This window comes from Ranitomeya imitator, chromosome 1 (assembly GCF_032444005.1).
Source record: "Ranitomeya imitator isolate aRanImi1 chromosome 1, aRanImi1.pri, whole genome shotgun sequence".
Lineage (NCBI taxonomy): Eukaryota > Metazoa > Chordata > Amphibia > Anura > Dendrobatidae > Ranitomeya > Ranitomeya imitator.
In genome coordinates, this window is record NC_091282.1 from 745,098,844 (window position 1) to 745,122,281 (window position 23,438).

A 23,438-nucleotide genomic window follows, 5' to 3' on the forward strand; every position below is an offset into this window, starting at 1 on the left:
GGTCAGGAGCTCTGTGATGATTGCTGTAGGATCAGGTTTCACAGTCACATACAGCAGGGATCAGCATGGGCTCTGACCAGTCACTAAATCATTGCTTGTAATCTGATAGGGCGACGTCCTGTCACTACTGTCTGGATGACACAAGACAGGAATATTGTCTGCTGAATCAGGGCCTTTATTATATACAAATAAATGATTTCCCACGTGAAATAATAAGGATAAACCATACACATATATAGTACAGGTGTGCATAGGAATCAGCGTTTTTGGTACTTTTTTTTTTTTGCAGCCATAGCCTGCTCTCTTGGCAATAAAAACACTGCTTTCAAAACACCCATTTTTTAGGGTATGTGCAGAGGATCCGGAAATGGCAGCCCTTTGGATGCAGCAGACATGTGCTGCGTCCAAAGTGCTGCCATCTTTTGAACACAGGTGATTCTGCGTGTGTTCATTGAACCGTGTGGAATCCCTGCGTCCTATACATTGCAGGGGTGAGATTTCTCTTCCGGAGACTGCGTCTGCGCAAGATAAATTGACATGCTGGGGTCTGGAGAGACGCAGTTGTGAAATTCAGTCAACGGAAAATAAAAGGGTGTGCAGGAGATTTCTGAAAATCTCAGTTTTTGCTTGTGTTGTAAACTGCTGTAAACTTATTATTTGCAGAAGAAAAAGCTGCAAAAATTCTGCCTATGAACAAGGCCAAAAGCTGCTTTTCAAAGTGCCAGCAGTGACCCTGCATACAGCTAATAGTGGCAGACCCATTGGCCGATATAAGGCCCCTAAATATGGGGGCCACAATGCAATGTTATCATTTGGGGCCACCACTTTAAATTTTTGCCTAGGGCCCCACTTTGTCTAAAACCGGCCCTGCATATGGGGTATCAGCGTACTCAAGACAAATTGCACAACCACTTTTGGCGTCCAATTTCTCCTGTTACCCTTGGGAAAATAAAACAAATTGGATCTGAAGTAAATTTTTTGCAAAAAAAGTTGTGTTCATTTTTTTTTTTTTACGCCGTTCTGCCATTAGATGTACTATCCCGTCGAGGTGACCTGGGACTTAATTCCCAGGGACGGGACAGTACGTCATAGGCGATCGGCCGCGCTCACGGGGGGAGCGCGGCCGAGTGTCAGCTGATTATTACAGCTGACATCCGGCACTATGTGCCAGGAGTGGTCACGGACCGCTCCTGGCACATTAACCCCCTGGACACTTCGATCAAACATGATCGCAGCATTCCGGCGGCATAGGGAAGCATTACGCAGGGAAGGGGCTCCCTGCGTGCTTCCCTGAGACCCTTGGAACAACGCGATGTGATCGCATTGTTCCGAGGGTCTCTTCCCTGCAGGCTCCGGATCCAAGATGGCCATGGGGGGGGGGGCCTTCCGGGTCCTGCAGGGAAGTGGCTTGCAAGCGCCTGCTTAGAGCAGGTGCCGGCAAGCCTGCAGCACTGCCTGTCAGATCGCTTACATGTGTAAAAAAAAAAAAAATCCTAAATAAATAAAAAAAGAAAAAATATTGTTCCAATAAATACATTTCCCCTTTAGTGAACACCGTAAAAAAAAAAAAAGAGCCAAAAAACAATGCTTTATCATCATACCGCCGAACAAAAAGTGGAATAACACGTGATCAAAAAGACGGATATATATTAACATCATCTTGTCCCGCAAAAAACGAGCCGCCATACAGCGTTGAAAAAGTAAAACTGTGCTACTTCCCTACTTCCCTTCCAAGCTCTGCCGTGCGCCCCTAACAGTGGTTTACCCCCACATATGGGGTATCAGCGTACTCAGGACAAATTGGACAACTTTTGGGGTCCAATTTCTCCTGTTACCCTTGGGAAAAAACAAAACTGGGCTAAAAAATCTTTGTGGGAAAAATTTGTTTTTATTTTCACGTCTCTGCGTTATAAACTGTAGTGAAACACTTGGGGGGGTTAAAAGTTCTCACAGCATATCTAGATAAGTTCCTTGGGGGGTCTAGTTTCCAATATGGGGTCAGTTGTGGGGGGGGGGTTCTATTGTTTAGGTACGTTTGCATTCCAAAATGCCACTTCTTCCCTTCCTGAGCTCTGCAATGCTCCCAAACAGTAGTTTTCTCCCACATATGGGGAATCAGTGTACTCAGGAAAAATTGGACATCAACTTTTGGGGTCCAATTTTTCCTGTTACCCTTGGAAAAATACAAAACCGGGGCTAAAAAATCATTTGTGGAAAAAAAATGATAATTTTCACGGCTCTACATTATAAACTTCTGTGAAGCACTTGGGGGTTCAAAGTGCTCACCACACATCTAGATCAGTTCCTTAGGGGGTCTACTTTCCAAAATGGGGTCACTTTTGGGGGGTTTCCCCTGTTTAGGCACATCAGGGGCTCTCCAAACGAGACATGGCATCCTCAATTCCAGCCAATTTTGCATTGAAAAGTCAAATGGCACTCCTTCCCTTCCGAGCTCTGCAATGCGCCCAACAAGTAGTTTACCCCCACATATGGGGTATCGGAGTACTCAGGACAAATTGTACAACAACTTTTGGGGTCCAATTTCTCTTGATACCCTTGGTGAAATAAAACAAATTGGATCTGAAGTAATTTTTTTGTGAAAAAAAGTTAAATGTTCATTTTTTTTTAAACATTCCAAAAATTCCTGTGAAACACCTGAAGGGTTAATAAACTTCTTGAATTTGGTTTTGAGCACCTTGAGGGGTGCAGTTTTTAGAATAGTGTCACAATTGGGTATTTTCTATCATATAGACCCCTCAAAGTGACTTCAAATGTGATGTGGTCCTTAAAAAAAATGGTGTTGTAAAAATGAGAAATTGCTGGTCAACTTTTAACCCTTAACTCCCTAACAAAAGTTTTAGTTCCAAAATTGTGCTGATGTAAAGTAGACATGTTACTTATTAAATCAATTTATGTCCTACAATATTTTTAAGGGCACTTCATCAAAATGCAGAAAACCAAATCCCACATTATCAAATGTTAGGGGACAAAGAAGAGATCCCACATACTATATTAAAAACAATATTTTTATTAAGGCCACAAATGACAACAAACAATAAAAAGCAATAGTAAAAAAGCAAAATGCAGTCTAGGGGATGCCAGATTTACTTAAATAGGAAAATTTCCCACATGTAATTAATGATCACATAAACTATTTTATTACCAACCAATTTATATAAAAAGTTCATTTACAGACAAATCTAGTCCATGAAATATCCAAAAAATAACTATACACCGATGTAACCAGGCCCAGTTTCTAAAGGCAATCTATATTGACAAATATACCCTGTGTTAAATTAACATACAGGGAAATGAAAAATTTCCTATCTGCAATCACTGCATAGTTACCCTAGAGATACATGCCAAAGTTCTTCCCCGGTGTATGGTGATAGTTGAAATAGTATGGTGTAGCTGATATAATGAAAGATAAAGGTTAATAATTACAGACAGTGTGGATTATCCTGGCGTCCCCTCACCCCGACGCGCGTTTCGTCACCAGCTTCTTCCGGGGACGCAGAGCACCAGACCAGAGGACAGGCAGGGTCCGTCCGGTTTGGAGGCAAGTCCAGAGTCCCCTTGTCCAGGTGGAGAATAAAAGCCTTCCTTTGCGCTGTAGTGGTGTAGTCCCTTACTGCCTATGGCTTCACATAAGGTCCTCACAGATGTTATCTCTCTCTCTGTCCCCCGGATAGGATAGGACAGGACAAAACCCGTATGACTGGTGACTTGAGCCTGTTTATAGGATCTCTTAGATGACCCGGCTCTATGGGTGTCACCGTGCCTCCTGGGTGTAGGTGCGGATAGGTAACGTGCAATTAGCTGTCCTGCCTGTCTTTGATGTAAGGCGTAGAGGTCCTCACAACCTCGGTGTTCCGGCTACCGGCGTTTCTGCGCCTCAGAAGGAGTTCCCCTTCTGGTATCCTCTCCTGTGCTTCCTCTCCTGCACGCTCGCTGCAAACAATTCTGCTTTCAATGTCTCTTTCTGGGAGCTGCAGCTCTGTGGGCATGCACAGCTCCGTGAGCCTTCTATCCTCCTCAGAAGCCTGTCTGGAACTAGCTGAGCTCAGCCAGCAACTAACTTCTGTCTGGAACTGACTAACTTTCCCTACAGACTACCATATGTGGGGCGTGACCTAATAAATAGAAGCAAAAGCTCCCCCTGGTGGTCTGGAGTGTGAAATGTGTTACATGTTTGTGATACCTGGATGCAGTTATCCTTCCTTGCCTCCAAACGTAGCATCACTCTCCCCGAGAGGAAAGCAGTACCACTGTGACGACCAGGACCCTGGGGCACCACACCACCATTAGAAGCAGAGATGGATTACGACTTGGGACAAATGGATCATCATCGGACAGGTGAGGAATATGGTGTTTGGTTTTTTAAATTTTATACTAATAGGTAAAATAGGTTGTGGAGTGTTTATTTCAAATTAACCCCTTCATGACCAGGGGATTTTTCGTTTTTCCGTGTTCGTTTTTCGCTCCCCTCCTTCCCAGAGCCATAACTTTTTTATTTTTCCGTCAATTTGGCCATGTGAGGGCTTATTTTTTGCGGGACGAGTTGTACTTTTGAACGACATCATTGGTTTTAGCATGTCGTGTACTAGAAAACGGGAAAAAAATTCCAAGTGCGGTGAAATTGCAAAAAAAGTGCAATCCCACATTGGTTTTTTGTTTGGCTTTTTTGCTAGGTTCACTAAATGCTAAAAATGACCTGCCATTATGATTCTCCAGGTCATTACGAGTTCATAGACACCAAACATGACTAGGTTATTTTTTATCTAAGTGGTGAAAAAAAATTCCAAACTTTGCTAAAAAAAAAAAAAAAAAAAATTGCGCCATTTTCCGATACTCGTAGCGTCTCCATTTTTCGTGATCTGGGGTCGGTTGAGGGCTTATTTTTTGCGTGCCGAGATGACGTTTTCAATGATAGCATTTTGGTGCAGATATGTTCTTTTGATCGCCCGTTATTGCATTTTAATGCAATGTCGCGGCGACCAAAAAAACGTAATTCTGGCGTTTCGAGTTTTTTTCCCGCTACGCTGTTTAGCGATCAGGTTAATACATTTTTTTTTTTATTTGATAGATCGGGCAATTCTGAGCGCGGCGATACCAAATATGCGTAGATTTGATATTTTTTTTATTGATTTATTTTGATTGGGGCGAAAGGGGGGTGATTTAAACTTTTATGTTTTTTTTTATTTTTTTCACATTTTTTTAAACTTTTTTTTTTAACTTTTGCCATGCTTCAATAGCCTCCATGGGAGGCTAGAAGCAGGGACAGCACGATCGGCTCTGCTACATAGCAGCGATCTGCTGATCGCTGCTATGTAGCAGTATTGCACGTGTGCTGTGAGCGCCGACCACAGGGTGGCGCTCACAGCGACGGGCAATCAGTAACCATAGAGGTCTCAAGGACCTCTATGGCTACAATGGAGACGCATCGCCGACCCCCGGACATGTGACGGGGGTCGGCGATGACGTCATTTCCGGCCGCCCGGCCGGAAGCGGTAGTTAAATGCCGCTGTCTGCGTTTGACAGCGGCATTTAACTAGTTAATAGGTGCGGGCAGATCGCGATTCTGCCCGCGCCTATTACGGGCACATGTCAGCTGTTCAAAACAGCTGACATGTCCCGGCTTTGGTGCGGGCTCACCGCGGAGCCCTGCATCAAAGCAGGGGAGCCGGCATCGGACGGTATAGTACGTCCGATGCCGGTAAGGGGTTAAAGAGTCTGCGTCTTTCTTTCAATTAAAGGACTTTATGCTGGCTGTGTATTTTTTACAATATGACTATGGGATTAGTAATGGGTGTGTCTTAGACACCTTTCCATTACTAACCCCTGGGATGGATATCAGTGGCCATAAAACAGCAGACATCAACCCCAACCATTACCCATCTTGCCACCGCACCAGGGCAAGTGGGAAGAGCGAGACTAAGCACCAGATGTGCTGCATTTAATGGATGCGCCATTTCTGGGTGGCTGAGGACTGATGTTATTATCCTGGGAGGGTGACAATATTCCTGACCCCTACCCAGGCTATTCATATCAGCCCACAACTGTCTGCCTAGCCTTTGCTGGTTTGAATTTATAGGACCCTATGTAACTTTTTTTCACCTCGGAGGGCCCCCTGAAAACTAACCAGTAAAGGCTAAGCAAACAGCTATGATTGTAATTGATAAGTGATGACTGTAATTAATAGCCTGGGAACATTTAGGGCTAATGGCAGAGTGTTACAGAGCAGGAAGAGCTGAGCATATTGAAATACATCTACGTGGGAAATGTTTCCGTAAAATATATATTCAATTTATTATGCATTGCTTATATAGCGCTATCATATTCCACAGTGCTTTACATATACTAGTGAATGCCTGGTGTCTATGGATATGAGTCCAGTGGGTGGTCCTTTCTACTGATTGACAGTCTGCCCTCCTAGGACTGTATGCAGAGATAGCTGTCAATCACTAGTAAGACCGCCCCTGGACTCATACATATCATGCCGCCCACAGATCGACCTACATCGTACTAAGAAAAAAAAAGGGCTTTTGAATTGATATGCAAATGAGGCCAAAGGGCTATGGTAGATCTGAAGCTTTGGTCACTCCAGCTCTGCTCCTCACTGTCCCCTCCTCCTCCTAACAGCCTCTATGCTGTGACTTCAGGCAACTGATCAGTCAGTCCAGCAGGAGGAAGCAGCGCTGGATTGGTAATAGAGCTGGAGTGACAGACGCTTCAGATCTACCATAGCACTTCAGCCTCTGGGACCGCTCACTTGAGGTTTTTTAACAAAAGTCACTTTTGCTCTCTGAATAATGTGCGACTATCAAGACCAACATCCAACTTGGAAAAAAAAAAGATGTTAAATATGTATGGCTTAAAAACAAAGAGAATAGATTTTTTTTTCCCCCAAACAAAAAATAAATCCTGAAACCTGTAAGGAAACATATTATACGCCCCAGTCCGCACACCCCGCCGGTTCTGCGCTGCCGGCATGCGCTGTCAGCTCTTATAGCGCGCCTCTGACGTCATCGTGACGTCAACTCACCCGCCCTTCGTTCTCATTGGTTATCCGAGTTGCGCAATCCGATTATCACCTTGTCTCCTCCCCTGTGACCAATCAGAAAATGGTTGCTGTGCAGCCCTAGCCGCCGTAAGCCAATCAGAGGCGACGCACCTGACAAGGGCCGTCAATCAGCTGGGTATCCTTCACGCACTTTCTGTGCCTGGTGTTGGCGGCGGATGCTGCTCACGCTGGAGGGGAGCTCGGGGTGGGGGGCAGCATGCCGTGAGCCCGGCGGCTGCGGGGAGCACGTAGGACGTGACCGGAGCCGGTGCCCTCGGTCCTAGAACCTGTCGCCTCATGGTTAAGGTGACTGGAAGACGACGTCGAGGCGGAGGAGGCGGGCAGCGGCGCAGTCACAGACGGGAGACCGGGGAGGAAGTGTCCGCAGCCGCCGTGTGTCAGGTGAGTGCTCCCTGCGCCACCGGGCGCCTCTTGTAAAGTCTGACGTCACGCAATGACATCACAGCCGCCCGCTTTAACCCTTACATAACCGGGCCTTTTTCTTTCTTTACTTTTTATTATTTTCCCGTGGACGATGCGGTCCTTGTGCTCGCTGTTTGCGGTCAGTGTTCCCTCAGTATGAGGCCGGGTGTTTTACCATATAACTTACTACATGCAGGAAGAAAAATCCTGGTGCGATGAAAACGTGAAATAAATGCAATTCCGCCATTGGTTTCTGGGTTGTATCTCCGGCACTTGTTCCATGGTAGGTAATGACCCCCTAAAGGCGATTCTCGGGGTCAGTACCGTTATACTTCTGCTTGGCGCCCTTTTTTTATTTATTTTTTTTTAGGCCGGTGACTTTTTAATATGATTTTTCTGCTTTAACCCCTTCATGACCCAGCCTATTTTGACCTCAAAGACCTTGCCGTTTTTTGCAATTCTGACCAGTGTCCCTTTATGAGGTAATAACTCAGGAACGCATCAACGGATCCTAGCGGTTCTGAGATTGTTTTTTCATGACATATTGGGCTTCATGTTAGTGGCAAATTTAGGTCAATAAATTCTGCGTTTATTTGTGATAAAAACGGAAATTTGGCGAAAATTTTGAAAATTTCGCAATTTTCACATTTTGAATTTTTATTCTGTTAAACCAGAGAGATATGTGACACAAAATAGTTAATAAATAACATTTCCCACATGTATACTTTACATCAGCACAATTTTGGAAACAAAATTTTTTTTGTTAGGGAGTTGTAAGGGACCACCTCACATTTGAAGTCAGTTTGAGGGGTCTATATGGCTGAAAATACCCAAAAGTGACACCATTCTAAAAACTGCACCCCTCAAGGTACTCAAAACCACATTCAAGAAGTTTATTAACCCTTCAGGTACTTCACAGCAGCAGAAGCAACATGGAAGGGGAAAAATGAACATTTAACTTTTTAGTCACAAAAATTATCTTTTAGCAACAATTTTTTTATTTTCCCAATGGTAAAAGGAGAAACTGAACCACGAAAGTTGTTGTCCAATTTGTCCTGAGTACGCTGATACCTCATATGTGGGGGTAAACCACTGTTTGGGCGCAGGGCTTGGAAGGGAAGGAGCGCCATTTGACTTTTTGAATGAAAAATTGGCTGCACTCTTTAGCGGACACCATGTCACGTTTGGAGAGCTCCTGTGTGCCTAAACATTGGCGCTCCCCTACAAGTGACCCCATTTTGGAAACTAGACCCCCCAAGGAACTTATTTAGATGCCTAGTGAGCACTTTAAACCCTCAGGTGCTTCACAAATTGATCTGTAAAAATGAAAAAGTACTTTTTTTTCACAAAAAAATTCTTTTCGCCTCAATTTTTTCATTTTCACATGGGCAGTAGGATAAAATGGATCATAAAATTTGTTGGGCAATTTCTCGCGAGTACGCCGATACCTCATATGTGGGGGTAAACCACTGTTTGGGCACACGGCAGGGCTCGGAATGGAAGGCGCGCCATTTGACTTTTTGAATGGAAAATTAGCTCCAATTGTTAGCGGACACCATGTCACGTTTGGAGAGCCCCTGTGTGCCTATGCATTGGAGCTCCCCCACAAGTGACCCCATTTTGGAAACTAGACCCCCCAAGGAACTTATCTAGATGCATATTGAGCACTTTAAACCCCCAGGTGCTTCACAGAAGTTTATAACGCAGAGCCATGAAAATAAAAAATAATTCCAGTTTGTCCTGAGTACGCTGATACCCCATATGTGGGGGTAAACCACTGTTTGGGCGCACGGCAGGGCTCGGAAGGGATGGCACGCCATTTGGCATTTTAAATGGAAAATTAGCTCCAATCATTAGCGGACACCATGTCACGTTTGGAGAGCCCCTGTGTGCCTAAACATTGGAGATCCCCCAGAAATGACCCCATTTTGGAAACTAGACCCCCAAAGGAACTAATCTAGATGTGTGGTGAGGACTTTGAACCCCCAAGTGCTTCACAGAAGTTTATAACGCAGAGCCATGAAAATAAAAAAAAAAAAATTTTCTCAAAAATGATCTTTTAGCCTGCAATTTTTTATTTTACAAAGGGTAACAGGAGAAATTGGATCGCAAAAGTTGTTGTCCAGTTTCTCCTGAGTTCACTGATACCCCATATGTGGGGGTAAACCACTGTTTGGGCACATGCCGAGGCTCGGAAGTGAAGTAGTGACGTTTTGAAATGCAGACTTTGATGGAATGCTCTGTGGGCGTCACGTTGCGTTTGCAGAGCCCCTGATGTGGCTTAACAGTAGAAACCCCCCACAAGTGACCCCATTTTGGAAACTAGACCCCGAAAGGAACTTATCTAGATGTGTGGTGAGCACTTTGAACCCCCAAGTGCTTCATAGAAGTTTATAATGCAGAGCCGTGAAAATAAAAAATCATTTTTCTTTCCTCAAAAATGATGTTTTAGCAAGCATTTCTTTATTTTCACAAGGGTAACAGGAGAAATTGGACCCCAGTAATTGTTGCGCAGTTTGTCCTGAGTATGCTGGTACCCCATATGTGGGGGTAAACCACTGTTTGGGTGCACGTCGGGGCTCGGAAGTGAGGGAGCACCATTTGACTTTTTGAATACAAGATTGGCTGGAATCAATGGTGGCGCCATGTTGCGTTTGGAGACCCCCTGATGTGCCTAAACAGTGGATACCCCTCAATTCTAACTCCAACACACCCCTAACCCTTATCCCAACTGTAGCCGTAACCCTAATCGTAACCCTAATCACAACCCTAACCCCAACACACCCCTAACCCTAACCACAACCCTAATTCCAACCCAACCCTAGCCCTAAGGCTATGTGCCAACGTTGCGGATTCGTATGAGATTTTTCAGCACCATTTTTGAAAAATCCGCGGGTAAAAGGCACTGCGTTTTACCTGTGGATTTACCACGGATTGCCAGTGTTTTTTGTCCGGATTTCACCTGCGGATTCCTATTGAGGAACAGGTGTAAAACGCTGCGGAATCCGCACAAAGAATTGACATGCTGCGGAAAATACAACGCAGCGTTCCCGCGCGGTATTTTCCGCACCATGGGCACAGCGGATTTGGCTTTCCATATGTTTACATGGTACTGTAAACCTGATGGAACACTGCTGCGGATCCGCAGCCAAATCCGCACCGTGTGCACATAGCCTAATTCTAAAGGTATGTGCACACGCTGCGGAAAACGCTGCGGATCCGCAGCAGTTTCCCATGAGTTTACAGTTCAATGCAAACCTATGAAAAACAAAAATCGCTGTACACATGCTGCAGAAAAACTGCACGGAAACGCAGCGGTTTACATTCCGCAGCATGTCACTTCTTTCTGCGGATTCCGCAGCGGTTTTTTCAACTGCTCAAATAGAAAATCGCTGTTGTAAAACCGCATTGAAATGCGCAGAAAAAACATGGTAAATCCGCAGCGGTTTAGCACTGCGGATTTATCAAATCCTCTGCGGAAAAATCCGCAGAGGACCAGAATGTGTGCACATTCCTACCCCTAACCCTACCCCTAACCCTAGTTCTTACCCCAACCTTAGTGGAAAAAAAAAATTGTTGTTTTTTTTTATTGTCCCTACCTATGGGGGTGACAAAGGGGGGGGGGTCATTTACTATTTTTTTTTTTTTATTTTGATCACTGAGAGGTTATATCTCAGTGATCAAAATTCACTCTGGAACGAATCTGCCGGCCGGCAGATTCGGCGGGCGCACTGCACATGCGCCCGCCATTTTGGAAGATGGCGGCGCCCAGGAAAGAAGACGGACGGTCCCCGGGAGGCCAGGTAAGTATAAGGGGGGGGGAGATCAGGGCACGGGGGGGGGGGCGTCGGAGCACCGGGGGGGTGGATTGGAGCACGGAGTGGGGGATCGCTGTGCGGGCGGGTGGATCGGAGCACGGGGGGGGATCGCTGTGCGGGGGTGGGATCGGAGTGCGGGGGGGTTTGTTTGGAGCACGGGGGGAGCGGGCAGGAGGACGGGGGAGCGGAGCACAGGACCGAGGGGAGCGGACCACAGATCGGGGGGCGATCGGAGGGGTGGGGTGGGTGCACATTAGTGTGTCCAGCCATGGCCGATGATATTGCAGCATCGGCCATGGCTGGATTGTAATATTTCACCATTTTTTTAGGTGAAATATTACAAATCGCTCTGATTGGCAGTTTCACTTTCAACAGCCAATCAGAGCGATCGTAGCCACGAGGGGGTGAAGCCACCCCCCCTGGGCTAAACTACCACTCCCCCTGTCCCTGCAGATCGGGTGAAATGGGAGTTAACCCTTTCACCCGGCCTGCAGGGACGCGATCTTTCCATGACGCATATGCTGCGTCATGGGTCGGAATGGCACCGACTTTCATGACGCAGCGTATGCGTCAAAGGTCGGGAAGGGGTTAAACTTGGGAGTACCAAGATGGTGGCAACTTTTATGACAGGCCACTGACTCCCCAAAATCTTGTCGTGGTGGGAGGACTACCCAAGTGATTGAGGCTTAAACGGACAATGCCGCTGTCAGGAGCGATCAGAGCCAGGTGATGCCGGCTGTGGGACCCAGTCGGCATCTGCCAGTATGTTTTTTGCCTCTGTTCCCACTCCATACACCTGCACCCAGGTACGGACTGGTTTCAGTCCTGGCATCTGAAATCATGCAGACCCATGCTGTCCCCATGGGATATATTACTAATACTAGCTGAAGAGCCCGGCATTGCCTGGGCATAGTAAATATCTGTGGTTAGTTATAGCACCTCACGCCTCTTATTTTCCCCCCAAAACACGCCTCATTTCGACCTCACATCTGTCATTTTCTGATCACTCCACTATTTTCCCTCACTCTCATTTTGCACTCACACCTCTCGTTTTCCCCTCAGTGTATATACATGTTTGTCATCTCCCTTATATCTATAATATAACGCTGGGAGCGTCACTCTGTCCGAAGCCTTTATAGACTGCGCAAGCGCCGACGCAGTCTGGCCCCCACAGAGTGACGCTCCCAGGAGATCGCGGTATGCGTAAACACTGAACGCACACCGTGATCTCCACCGGAGAGGCAGGGACCATGGACGCGCCAGGAGGGTGAGTATTATATTCACCTGTCCCCCGTTCCAGCGCTGCGTGCGGCTCCGTGTCCCGGTCCTCTGCTGTGACGTTCAGTTCAGAGGGCGCGATGACGCACATAATACGCGCCGGCGCCGCCCTCTGACTGAACAGTCACAGCCAGAGGAGCCGGAACACGGAGCGGACGCAGCGCTGGAATGGGGGACAGGTGAATATAGCAAGTGCTGGGGGGCCTGAGCTGGCGGCGATAGCGGCACCTGACCCCCACAGCGCGCCGGTGTCCCCGCCTGCTCAGGCCCCCCAGCGACGATGGGTGAGTATGGTATTTTTTTTTTTTCTATATCGCTGCAGTATACGGGGGCATATACTATGGAGCATCTTATGGGGCCATCAACCATAATGGAGCAGTGTACAGGGCATATACTATGGAGCATCTTATGGGGGCCATAAACCATAATGGAGCAGTGTACGGGGGCATACACTATGGAGCATCTTATGGGGGCCATAAACCATAATGGAGCAGTGTACGGGGGCTTACACTATGGAGCATCTTATGGGGGCTATATATATATATTTGTCTAAGGGTTTTTCTGTCTGTCTGTCCTGGAAATCCCGCGTCTCTGATTGGTCGAGGCCTGGCGGCCTTGACCAATCAGCGACGGGCACAGCGACGATGATGTCATAAAGGACATAGACATCCTGCGTCTGATTGGTCGAGGCCACAAGGCCTCGACCAATCAGCAACAGGCACAGTATCAACGTAGATGTCATAATGGTTGCCATGGCGACGATGATGTCATAAAGGTTGCCTCGACCAATCAGCGACGGGCACAGTCTGCCACGAATTCTGGAATCATCATTGTCCATATACTACGGGGACATGCATATTCTAGAATACCCGATGCGTTAGAATCGGGCCACAATCTAGTATATATATAATTGTCTAAGGGTTTTTCCGTCTGTCTGTCCTGGAAATCCCGCGTCTCTGATTGGTCGAGGCCTGGCGGCCTCGACCAAATCAGCAACGGGCACAGCGACGATGTCATAAAGGATGTAGAAATCCCATGTTTCTGATTCAGCGACGGGCACAGTATCGACGTAGATGTCATAATGGTTGCCATGGCGACGATGATGTCATAAAGGTTGCCTCAACCAATCAGCGACGGGCACAGTCTGCCGCGAATTCTGGAATCATAATTGTCCATATACTACGGGGACATGCATATTCTAGAATACCCGATGCGTTAGAATCGTGCCACAGTCTAGTAAACCATAATGGAGCAGTGTATGGGGGCATACACTATGGAGCATCTTATGGGGGCCATAAACCATAATGGAGTAGTGTACGGGGGCATGTACAATGGAGCATCTTATGGGGGCCATAAACTATAATGGAGCAGTGTACAGGGGCATACACTATGGAGCATCTTATGGGGGCCATAAACCATAATGGAGCAGTGTACGGGGGCATACACTATGGAGCATCTTATGGGGGCCATCAACCATAATGGAGCAGTGTACGAGGGCATATACTATGGAGCATCTTATGGGGGCCATCAACCATAATGGAGCAGTGTACGGGGGCATATGCTATGGATCATCTTATGGGGGCCATCAACCATAATGGAGCAGTGTACGGTGGCATACACTATGGAGCATCTTATGGGGGCCATAAACCTTTATGGAGCACTGTACGGGGCATACACTATGGAGCATCTTATGGGGGCCATCAACCATAATGGAGCAGTGTACGGGGGCATATACTATGGAGCATCTTATGGGGGCCATAAACCTTTATGGAGCAGTGTACGGGGGCATACACTATGGAGCATCTTATGGGGGCCATAAACCTTTATGGAGCAGTGTACGGGGCATATGGATGGGAGAAGCAAATTAAAGAATGGTGGCGCAGGATGGGAGCAGCACATGACAGAACAGGGGCGCAGGATGGGTGCAACACATGACAGGATGGGGGCGCAGGATGGGCGCAGCACATGGCAGGATGGGGACGCAGGATGGGAGCAGCACATACCAGGATGGAGACCATATACCAATATAAATACTCGCCACCCGGGCGTAGAACGGGTTCAATAGCTAGTATAGTATACACCTGTATGACATCTCCTGTATATAGTATACCTGTGTGTCATATCCCCTGTATATAGTATATACCTGTAAGTCATCTCCTCTAGTATATACCTGTAAGTCATCTCCTCCTGTGTATAGTATATACCTGTGTCATCTCCTCCTGTATATAGTATATACCTGTCATCTCCTCCTGTATATAGTATGTACCTGTATGTCATTTCTCCTGTGTATAGAATATATCTGTGTCATCTCCCCTGTATATAGTATATACCTGTGTGTCATCTCCCCTGTATTAGACCTCGTTCACACGTTATTTGCTCGGTATTTTTACCTCAGTATTTGTAAGATAAATTGGCAGCCTGATAAATCCCCAGCCAACAGGAAGCCCTCCCCCTGGCAGTATATATTAGCTCACACATACACATAACAGACAGGTCATGTGACTGACAGCTGCCGTATTTCCTACATGGTACACTTGTTGCTCTTGTTGTTTGTCTGCTTATTAATCAGATTTTTGTTTTTGAAGGATAATACCAGACTTGCGTGGGTTTTTAGGGCGAGTTTCATGTGTCAAGTTGTGTGTGTTGAGTTGCATGTGGCGACATGCGTGTAGCAACTTTCTTCTGTGTGTCGAGTTGCATGTGACAGGTTTCTCTCTCTCCTCTCCAGCGATGCTCCTCACGACACTCCGTTCCCAGTTATGCCTTGTGGCAATAACCCGTGATGATGTAGCGGTCTCACAAGACCGCTACGTCATCTGTGGTCATTGCCACAATGCATTCTTTGGGCCGGTGAGTCACGGGAAAGGCGGACGCCAGAAGGTGAGAATATAATGATTTTTATTTTCTAATTTTTAAAATTATATGTTTTTACTATTGATACTGCATACGAAGCATCAATAGTAAAAAAGTTGGTCATACTTGGTGTTAATGGCAGCGTTAACGGACTGCTAAAACGCTATGTGGGCGCTGACTGGAGGGGAGTAAGGAGGGGCCAATTCGCGGCCGGACTGTTCCTGTCGCTGATTGGTCGTGGCCGGCTGGGCGCGACCAATCAGCGACACGGGATTTCCGTAACAGACGGAAGTGGACCTTAGACAATTATATAGTATATGAGAGATATATAGATATACTAGATGGTGGCCAGATTCTAACGCATCGGGTATTCTAGAATATGTATGCGTAGTGTATAGCACAGCCCACGCAGTACATTTCGCAGCCCACGTACATTGTTCAGCCCGCGTAGTGTATTGCCCAGCCCGCATAGGCAGCATGAATAGTAAAAAAATTGGTCACACAGGGTTAATAGCAGTGTTAACCGAGTGCGTTACACCGCCGTTAACGCTGCCATTAACCCTGTGTGAGCGCTGACCGGAGGAGAGTATGCGGGCGCCGGGCACTGACTGCGGGGAGGAAGGAGCGGCCATTTCCTTCCAGACTGTGCCCGTCGCTGATTGGTCATGGCTGTTCTGCCGTGACCAGTCAGCAACTTGGATTTCCATGACAGACAGAGGCCGCGACCAATGAGTATCTGTGACAGACAGACGGAAGTGACTCTTAGACAATTATATAGTAGATAGAGAGATATATCTATCTCCGTATGTATGCATTGTCTCTACTATATAATTGTCTAAGGTCCACTTCCGTCTGTCTGTCTTCCTTTTTGCCTTTTTGCCACGACCGATCAGTGACGGGCACAGTCCTGCGGCAAAATGGCCGCTCCTTACTCCCCGCAGTCAGTGTTGTCTTTGTTGTCAAGTTTGCATGGGGGAGATCACCTGTACATTCCGAAATCAAATATTGGATCCAGTAGATCCTCACTTTTCTTGTACACACAGACTAAAGTCGGCTGAACCCGCAGGACCGCCAGACATCTGATGCCGGTGGAGAAGAGGGTCAAGCGGTTTGAAACTTAATACTTGACCCTTTCGTTGTTCAAAAGATGAGACAAATCCTGTGGTAAACCCCAAAGGTGACAACGCCCTCATAGAGGCCATGAGCGCACTCCTGTATATGGTAGAGCCCAGCAATATGGCTGTCAACCTAGCATGTACGACGGACTTTAATCTATATTCCCATGGGGTGAAAACAGTGGATTTTCCTCTGTATATTCACTTGCAGAGAATGTGCTGCACTTTTACAGTGACTGCATAGTGCATGAAATCTTAAGAAATGTCATGCTGCGAAATATATCTGCTGTATAAATCCTATAGGAGTTGAGATCGACAACATGTCGGCTCCTAATGTGGATGTAGATGTGAATTTCACGCTTTATAATTCAAGAGATAAAATGTGCAGGGTCCCCTCATAATGATATCCACAGTGGGAGGTCTCCAGTGGATATACTACTGAGCCTTAGTTTTCTGTGCCGGCCATTGGCACCATGACTCTGACTCAAGGTCTGTGGGACTATGAACACCACAACCCAGGCAGCTTCAGTGCTATGGATTTGCATATTGCTCTTTAGTATATTATTTTATTATTTGTCAGACTGATCCCTTTTGCTGCCCCACTGACTTTGAGATACCGTTGAATATAACAAACGTGCCCCTATTTTTTTTTCTTTTCACAGACCCATGCTTGGTAGAGGACTTAAACGCAAAGTAAATGATTGCGAAGAGACCATGAGTGACTTTCCTTGTGCCTACGATTGCAACCGAGCCATGCCATACAGTCATCAAAGGCAACTGGTGCTCAACATGTGCCTCAACAAACTGCAAAGCTATAAAATGCTGGCGGAACCCAACCTGCACCGATCTGTTCTCATAGCCAATACAGTCCGTCAGATTCAGGAGGAAACCAGGCAGGAGACAAGCCAGCTGCCAGGTGTCATGGGGGGTGACATCCCCTCCAACCTACTGTACCCAGGAAGTGATTCCTTAGACTCCTCGCTAAACGTACCCTTTGTAATTAATACTGACTTAACAAGAGATCCCTGGCCTAATGAGAACCCGTTGGACAGTCTGATGGAGGTCACAGATGATGACATGTCTTCTGCTATTTCATCAATCCTTAAGGATCTTGACTTTGTTGAGGACATCAGCCCATCTACAAACCAGGGTCCTGCCGCTGATGAGCCATCAAAGCCCATGGAAAGTGGATGCAAAGGTGAAAAGCTGGATGTTAAGGGAACAGAATGCGTTTTTGGTTCTTTCGAACTGACCAGTTCCACCAGTTACTTAAAGGACCTGTCGGTGGATGACATTTTTGACGACATTGACACTTCTATGTACGACTCAGATTTCAGCTTTTCCTCTTTGATGTCTCCAAGATTGCAGCCGGCGATGGAGGAACCCCTCAAGCTCTATACCATGTGCAATAACACCTCAAACAGTAACTTGCAGCCCTGCAGGACGGATTTGAATGATCTGGACCACATCATGGAGATTCTAGTAGGGTCCTGACATCATACTAGTTATGAAAGCCAGACCATGTGGTCTTAAAGGGGAAATGTATTTTACAGTAAATCTGGAAAAACCCAAAAAGGGCAATTTTTACTTTACAGATGCACAAACAATCAGGTTGTACTTGTATGGAGACATATAGGCCTATGAAATCCAAAATTGCCTAGGTACGGTCATTCAGTATTATGCATATTCTTCTTACCGGAGATCTGAATTAAAAAAACAAAAAAACACCATAGCGTGAACGCTCAGAAGAAACCCAATATTTTTCAAGTTATGACAATATTTATAAACCTTTTTCAGATAGTAGAATAACCTACAAGAGCCAACGCGGGATGTCACTTCTTGTATATAGTGGACACTACCTCTTTAAGATGAAGTGCAAAAACCTTCTTGTGTGCTTTTTTTTTAATGTTTTGATGTTTTTTTTTTTTGTTCTTTCAATCTCTTGGTATCGGCATTTTCAGGTTATTTTGTGTTTAATTTATGAACTGTAATCGGATTTTATTAGCGGTCTGCTCGGCGTGCAAGCCATGTTTTAGGTGGTGATCAATACGTCTACATAAAATCACTGGGAACTTTTGACGCCAATGAGGCATTATTGGAGCTGTCTGGGATTAAAAGAAAGGACACTGCGCCACTCTTGTCCATGGGCTGTGCCTAGGTTTGTAGTTCAGCGCCGTTCAGTTGAATGTGAATGAGCTGCAGTAACAGAAGATGGCCTATGGATAAGAGTGGTGCGGTTTTCGGCAAATAGAAAATATATATCGTAATTTTTTTTTTTTCTTGTCTAATCCCCTTTTTAAAGGGGTTGTCCACCACTTGCCATCACTTCTGTTTGGCCCAAGGTCCAAAAAAAAAAATCAAATAAAATACCCGCCTTCTCGACTTCTGGTACTCCTCTGTACTCTCCATTGTGTCCTAGCAGCAACATTTAGTGGGGGCATCGTATGACGCTGGTTACCTGTAGCCCTTGGATTTCATCTGAGCCATAAAAAAGGGGCTGTTGAGTAGTGGACAACCCCTTTAGGCCCAAGTTGAGTCACTGGTTCCCAGTAATGCTGAGCTACGACTACCCCAAAGATCACCCCAAATATAAGCTGAGCATAGCCCGCAGGTACCTGTTCTTAGCATGCTGGCACTTTACTTCCGAGGCTGTCCTTGGCTTCCCTCCTTAGATCTGATCACTTCATTTCTACCTCAGATTTGTTCGTTTTGTTTGTTTTTTTTGTGGCTATTTTTCTAACGTCCGATTTTTGGTCTAGAAGAAGCGGCCTGCAGATTTTTTTTTTCTTGTATATATTTCTTGTTCTTTTTGCTACTCTTTCTTCCGAGCTATGCATTTGTAGATGTCCCAAATGTGCCGTGAGCATGTCTACGCAAGTAGTGCAGGTTTTTTTTTTTTGGTTTTTTTTTATGCTCTTTGGAAAGCACTTATTTCTTGATGTTCGTCTTTCTATAGAAAATTATTTCTAAACTTGTAAGAATCGGATACTTTGTAATAAGAGACTGAGAAATGTGCAAAGGATGAGGCTTTCTTATATACATGTTGTTGTAACACTCATTATACCACTGACTTGTTTTCTGGATTTTTTTTTTTTTAAAGGTGCGATTTAATATTTACCCTCTTTATATTGGCTTCTGAATTTACGCCGTCTTTTATACCTGCCATAAAATCAATTTAGGAAAATGTATGTGTTAGACCTGAGTTCCGGATTTATGCCATGACCCTGGAAGAAATGCACCATGTGGCACTGTACAGTAGCACGTAATACCGCACATCTTAGTACATAGAAGTATAGTTGCGCCTGTGGATTTCCATTGAATCAAACAAAAAAAAAATCTAGGTAGAGGTACACAAGGATGCGCCATTATGTCCCTGTACGGTTTGGAGGTTTTTATTCATAAAAACTATTCAGCGGTGGACGCCGCGATGACAGCACCCATATAGGCTGTAACTTTTCTCTCTGGATATCCAATACTATATTGGTAGCTACCTCCGGGCAGGCCATATAGCCACTTGAATCTATATATTGTCCCAGTAAACGTTACTGATGAAGGTCCAGTTGTGGGACCGAAACGTTTTCTGATTTGGGATAATAAATCTTTCGTTTCTTCACACCACAAAGTTGAGTGCCGGGTTTTGTATTTATTTATTCATAAATTGGGCACGTGACTCTAGTCTACAGCAATATCCTTTTTTTTTTTTTTCTTTTTTTCTTTTAAATCACACTTCATATCTCCATTTTAAAGTCTTGCTAATGATTGATCGCTTTTAAGGACGGTTTGAATGTCAGGTATTTTCTCTGGATCAGAACAGTTCCCACTTACCCGAATCTTAGTTTCCATCTTCAGATTTCTTAAAAGCCAAAGAAAACTGTTCAGTAGAGGACTTACACTGAAATGGCAAATGGCTGTGCCTTTTAAATCATTTTGTTTTTTTCCTGTCCGTCCTCTAATGGATGCACTCAGGCATCTGAAATGCATTTTCTTGGGAATAAAGCTCGACACTTGATGCTGAGTCAGTGCCTGATGGCTTCTTGTAACGTTCCAGGGAGAGTAATACACGTCGTCCCTCATCGTGCGCCAGCTGCTGCTGGTTTTATCTATCTGCGCTGTATTATCGGGATATGAGATTACCACCGACTCTATACACCCTGGTCTAAGATGGATGCAAAACGGCAAAAAGGCCATGTTCGCATGCAGTTTTTTGAGTCCTCTTCGAAGAGACTTCATAATCAAATTTTATCCGGTTCTACAATCAATCCATTTGCTATTCATATGACATTTTTTGAGGGTTAGACTCACCATTGTAGTCCACATAAGGGCTGAGAAATACTCTTGTGAATCCGGCCTTAATGAAACAACTGCAGGTGAAGTTCCTAGGTATTGTTTCTTAAAAAAATAAATAAAAAATAGCGCACGTGTTTATGCGTATAGCCGAATTGAAATTAGAAGCAAAAATAGTGATTTAGAAAAAAAAATTGAGAATGCTTTTAAAATCAGGAAAAAAAGTTTGGTGTGATGAAATGTAGTACATTGCCACCTTTTTTTTTTTTTTTTTTTTTTTTTTTTTCCCTTCGCCAGCTGTCCCAAACTCTTACGACGTCCTTCCTTTTTACATCTCTCCCCACAGACTGCTAAAAAAAGCAAACGAACACACACACTTTAGTGAGAGGGTTGTGGCATGGTATGGCAAATAAACTCATCAGAATTTACAGAAAACGTGCATTAGGCTAGGTTCAGATTGCGTTAGTGCAATCCGTTTAGCGCCTAGCGCTAGCGGATTGCGCTAACGCAATGTGATGTAAAGGGGTCGCGTTAAACGTCCCCGCTCTCGCAGATCTCTGCGAGAGTGGGGAACAGACCGCGGGCGCGCCTCGGACGCTGCAAGCAGCGTCCGCGGCACGCCACAAAACACCGGCACATCGCTAGCGCGTGCCGAAATTGGCATGCGCTAGTGATTCGCGTCCCCATTGCTGTTAATGGGAGCACTAATGGACGCGTTGCACGGCGTTAATTTCGCCGCGCAACGCTGTCCGTTAGCGCAGTCCCATTAACGCAATGGGAACCTAGCCTTATAAACATGAAGAAGCTGACAGAACCCAACGTTTTGGCCGATATTGGCCTTTATCAAGGTTATCTGTATTGTGCAAGTAGACAGGAGTACAATCTGTATGCTTATGGCAGATGGATGCTGCTTATGTTAACTTCTTTATATGGGTTTATAATACTTTATTTTTTTTGCAAGTTATCCAGTCTGTGCCAAAGGTTTTTCCCTTAAGTTGAATTGATGTCTTGCCTGACGGCACTACTACAGATAATTGCTGTTCCCCTTTTTCACTATATATACCGGCAATCATCAGAATTTATGACGGATTTCAGTATTTATGATTGTATTTCAGTTCCCTACTAGTTCCCTACTAGAGTACATTTCTTGAATTGACAAACGAAGATGCACCAAGATCATGAGTCGCACATGTCGGGGTACGTTTCCACATTCAGGAATTGCTGTGGTTTTGATGCTGCATTTATGCAGAGTCAAACCCACAGCAGCCAGATGTTATAGCATAGTGGATGGGATGTCTAGAAAGCCCATGACCATTATGCGCCACAGACGCCTGCGGATCACCTTCGGGGACAGATATGCGTCGCATCTTTCAGTACCGCAGCATGTCTCTTTATCTTAGGGAGACTCTTATCTCCGGAACAGAAATGTAGTCATTAGAATGGATTGAACGTGGTGAACCCATGTGTATTTACCTGCATTCAATAGAAGGCGGCACTTTGGACACAGTAAACGTGCTCTGCTCATTCCGGATCGTGGGCACATAACTTAAAGCCGGTGTCACACTTGCGAGTGCAGTGTGAGAACCTCGCACGAGTCTCTCGCATCAATACCCGGCACTGCCGCCGGGCTCTTGGGAATGGAGCGTTCCGCTGCATAGAAATACATACAGTCGCACATGCAGTGCCAGGTACTGATGCGAGAGACTCGTGTGTGTTTCTCGCATTGCACTCGCAAGTGTGATCGCGCCCTAACTCCAAGCTCTTCACCTTATGTGCAAAACGCTAGTCTTAATAAATAAGGGGGCTTTCTAGCTGGAAAAAAAAAATTCACCATTAAATAATAAAAAGCAGAAAAATGCTGCTTATATAAAAAAAAAATGCACCAAAAATCCACATTAAACTTTAAACATACCCTTAGTGGGTAGCCACTGATGATTTATAAGTACATTGCCCAGCAGGTGTTGGCATTTGGCACAAGAGAAATCAGCCCAATGGCAAAGAGTGGTTTTTGTTATCCGCCCCTCCACTATGGGAGTGAAACTCAGAAGTTACAAATTTGCGTCTTACAATTTTTTTTTTCCCCAATGTGTTTCCTATTTTAATCAGCTGTATTTAGTGTAATATTATCAGTAGTGACTGTTATTGCTCTTTAACATTCCCAATGTAATTTTCAGCTATTTAGTAATTCTGTGAATGTTGTGCAGGTTTTCTCTATATATAAATGAATGTCTACGTTTTCTTTCCCTCTGTGTTCATGACATGAAACCGCTGTACATGTTCTTAATATTTGCGTTTTTTTTTTTTTCTTTTGGTGTCGTGGTAGACTCTTGTTTTCTCCTATAGCAACAATTAGTTGTAAATGTCTATATTGTGCTGTTTTATATGATCATTCTCAATAGCTTATGATGGTGTTGCAGTAGTAACCATCATAGGGGGAGAGTTATCAAAACAAGTGCAAAGGAGAAGATTCATAACCTATAGCACATAGATTGTACATCTGCCCAATGGTGATGGGCAATTTACTAGCATTTCTTCTTTTCATCAGTTTTGATTAACTGTGTGTATGTGTTTTTTTTTCCATAGGGCAATATCTTCTGCATGTCA

The 23,438-nt window shown here is 45.2% G+C and overlaps 1 protein-coding gene across 1 annotated transcript; it reads left to right on the forward strand.

Annotated features, from left to right (window-relative positions):
* Window positions 1-7,186: 7,186 nt before the first annotated feature.
* LOC138645102 (SERTA domain-containing protein 2-like) lies at window positions 7,187-19,667 on the forward strand. The gene is made up of 2 exons (XM_069734165.1): window positions 7,187-7,465; window positions 17,213-19,667. The coding sequence occupies exon 2, from the start codon at window positions 17,217-17,219 to the stop codon at window positions 18,042-18,044; it is 828 nt and encodes a 275-aa protein (XP_069590266.1). The 5' UTR covers window positions 7,187-7,465; window positions 17,213-17,216; the 3' UTR covers window positions 18,045-19,667.
* Window positions 19,668-23,438: the final 3,771 nt, after the last annotated feature.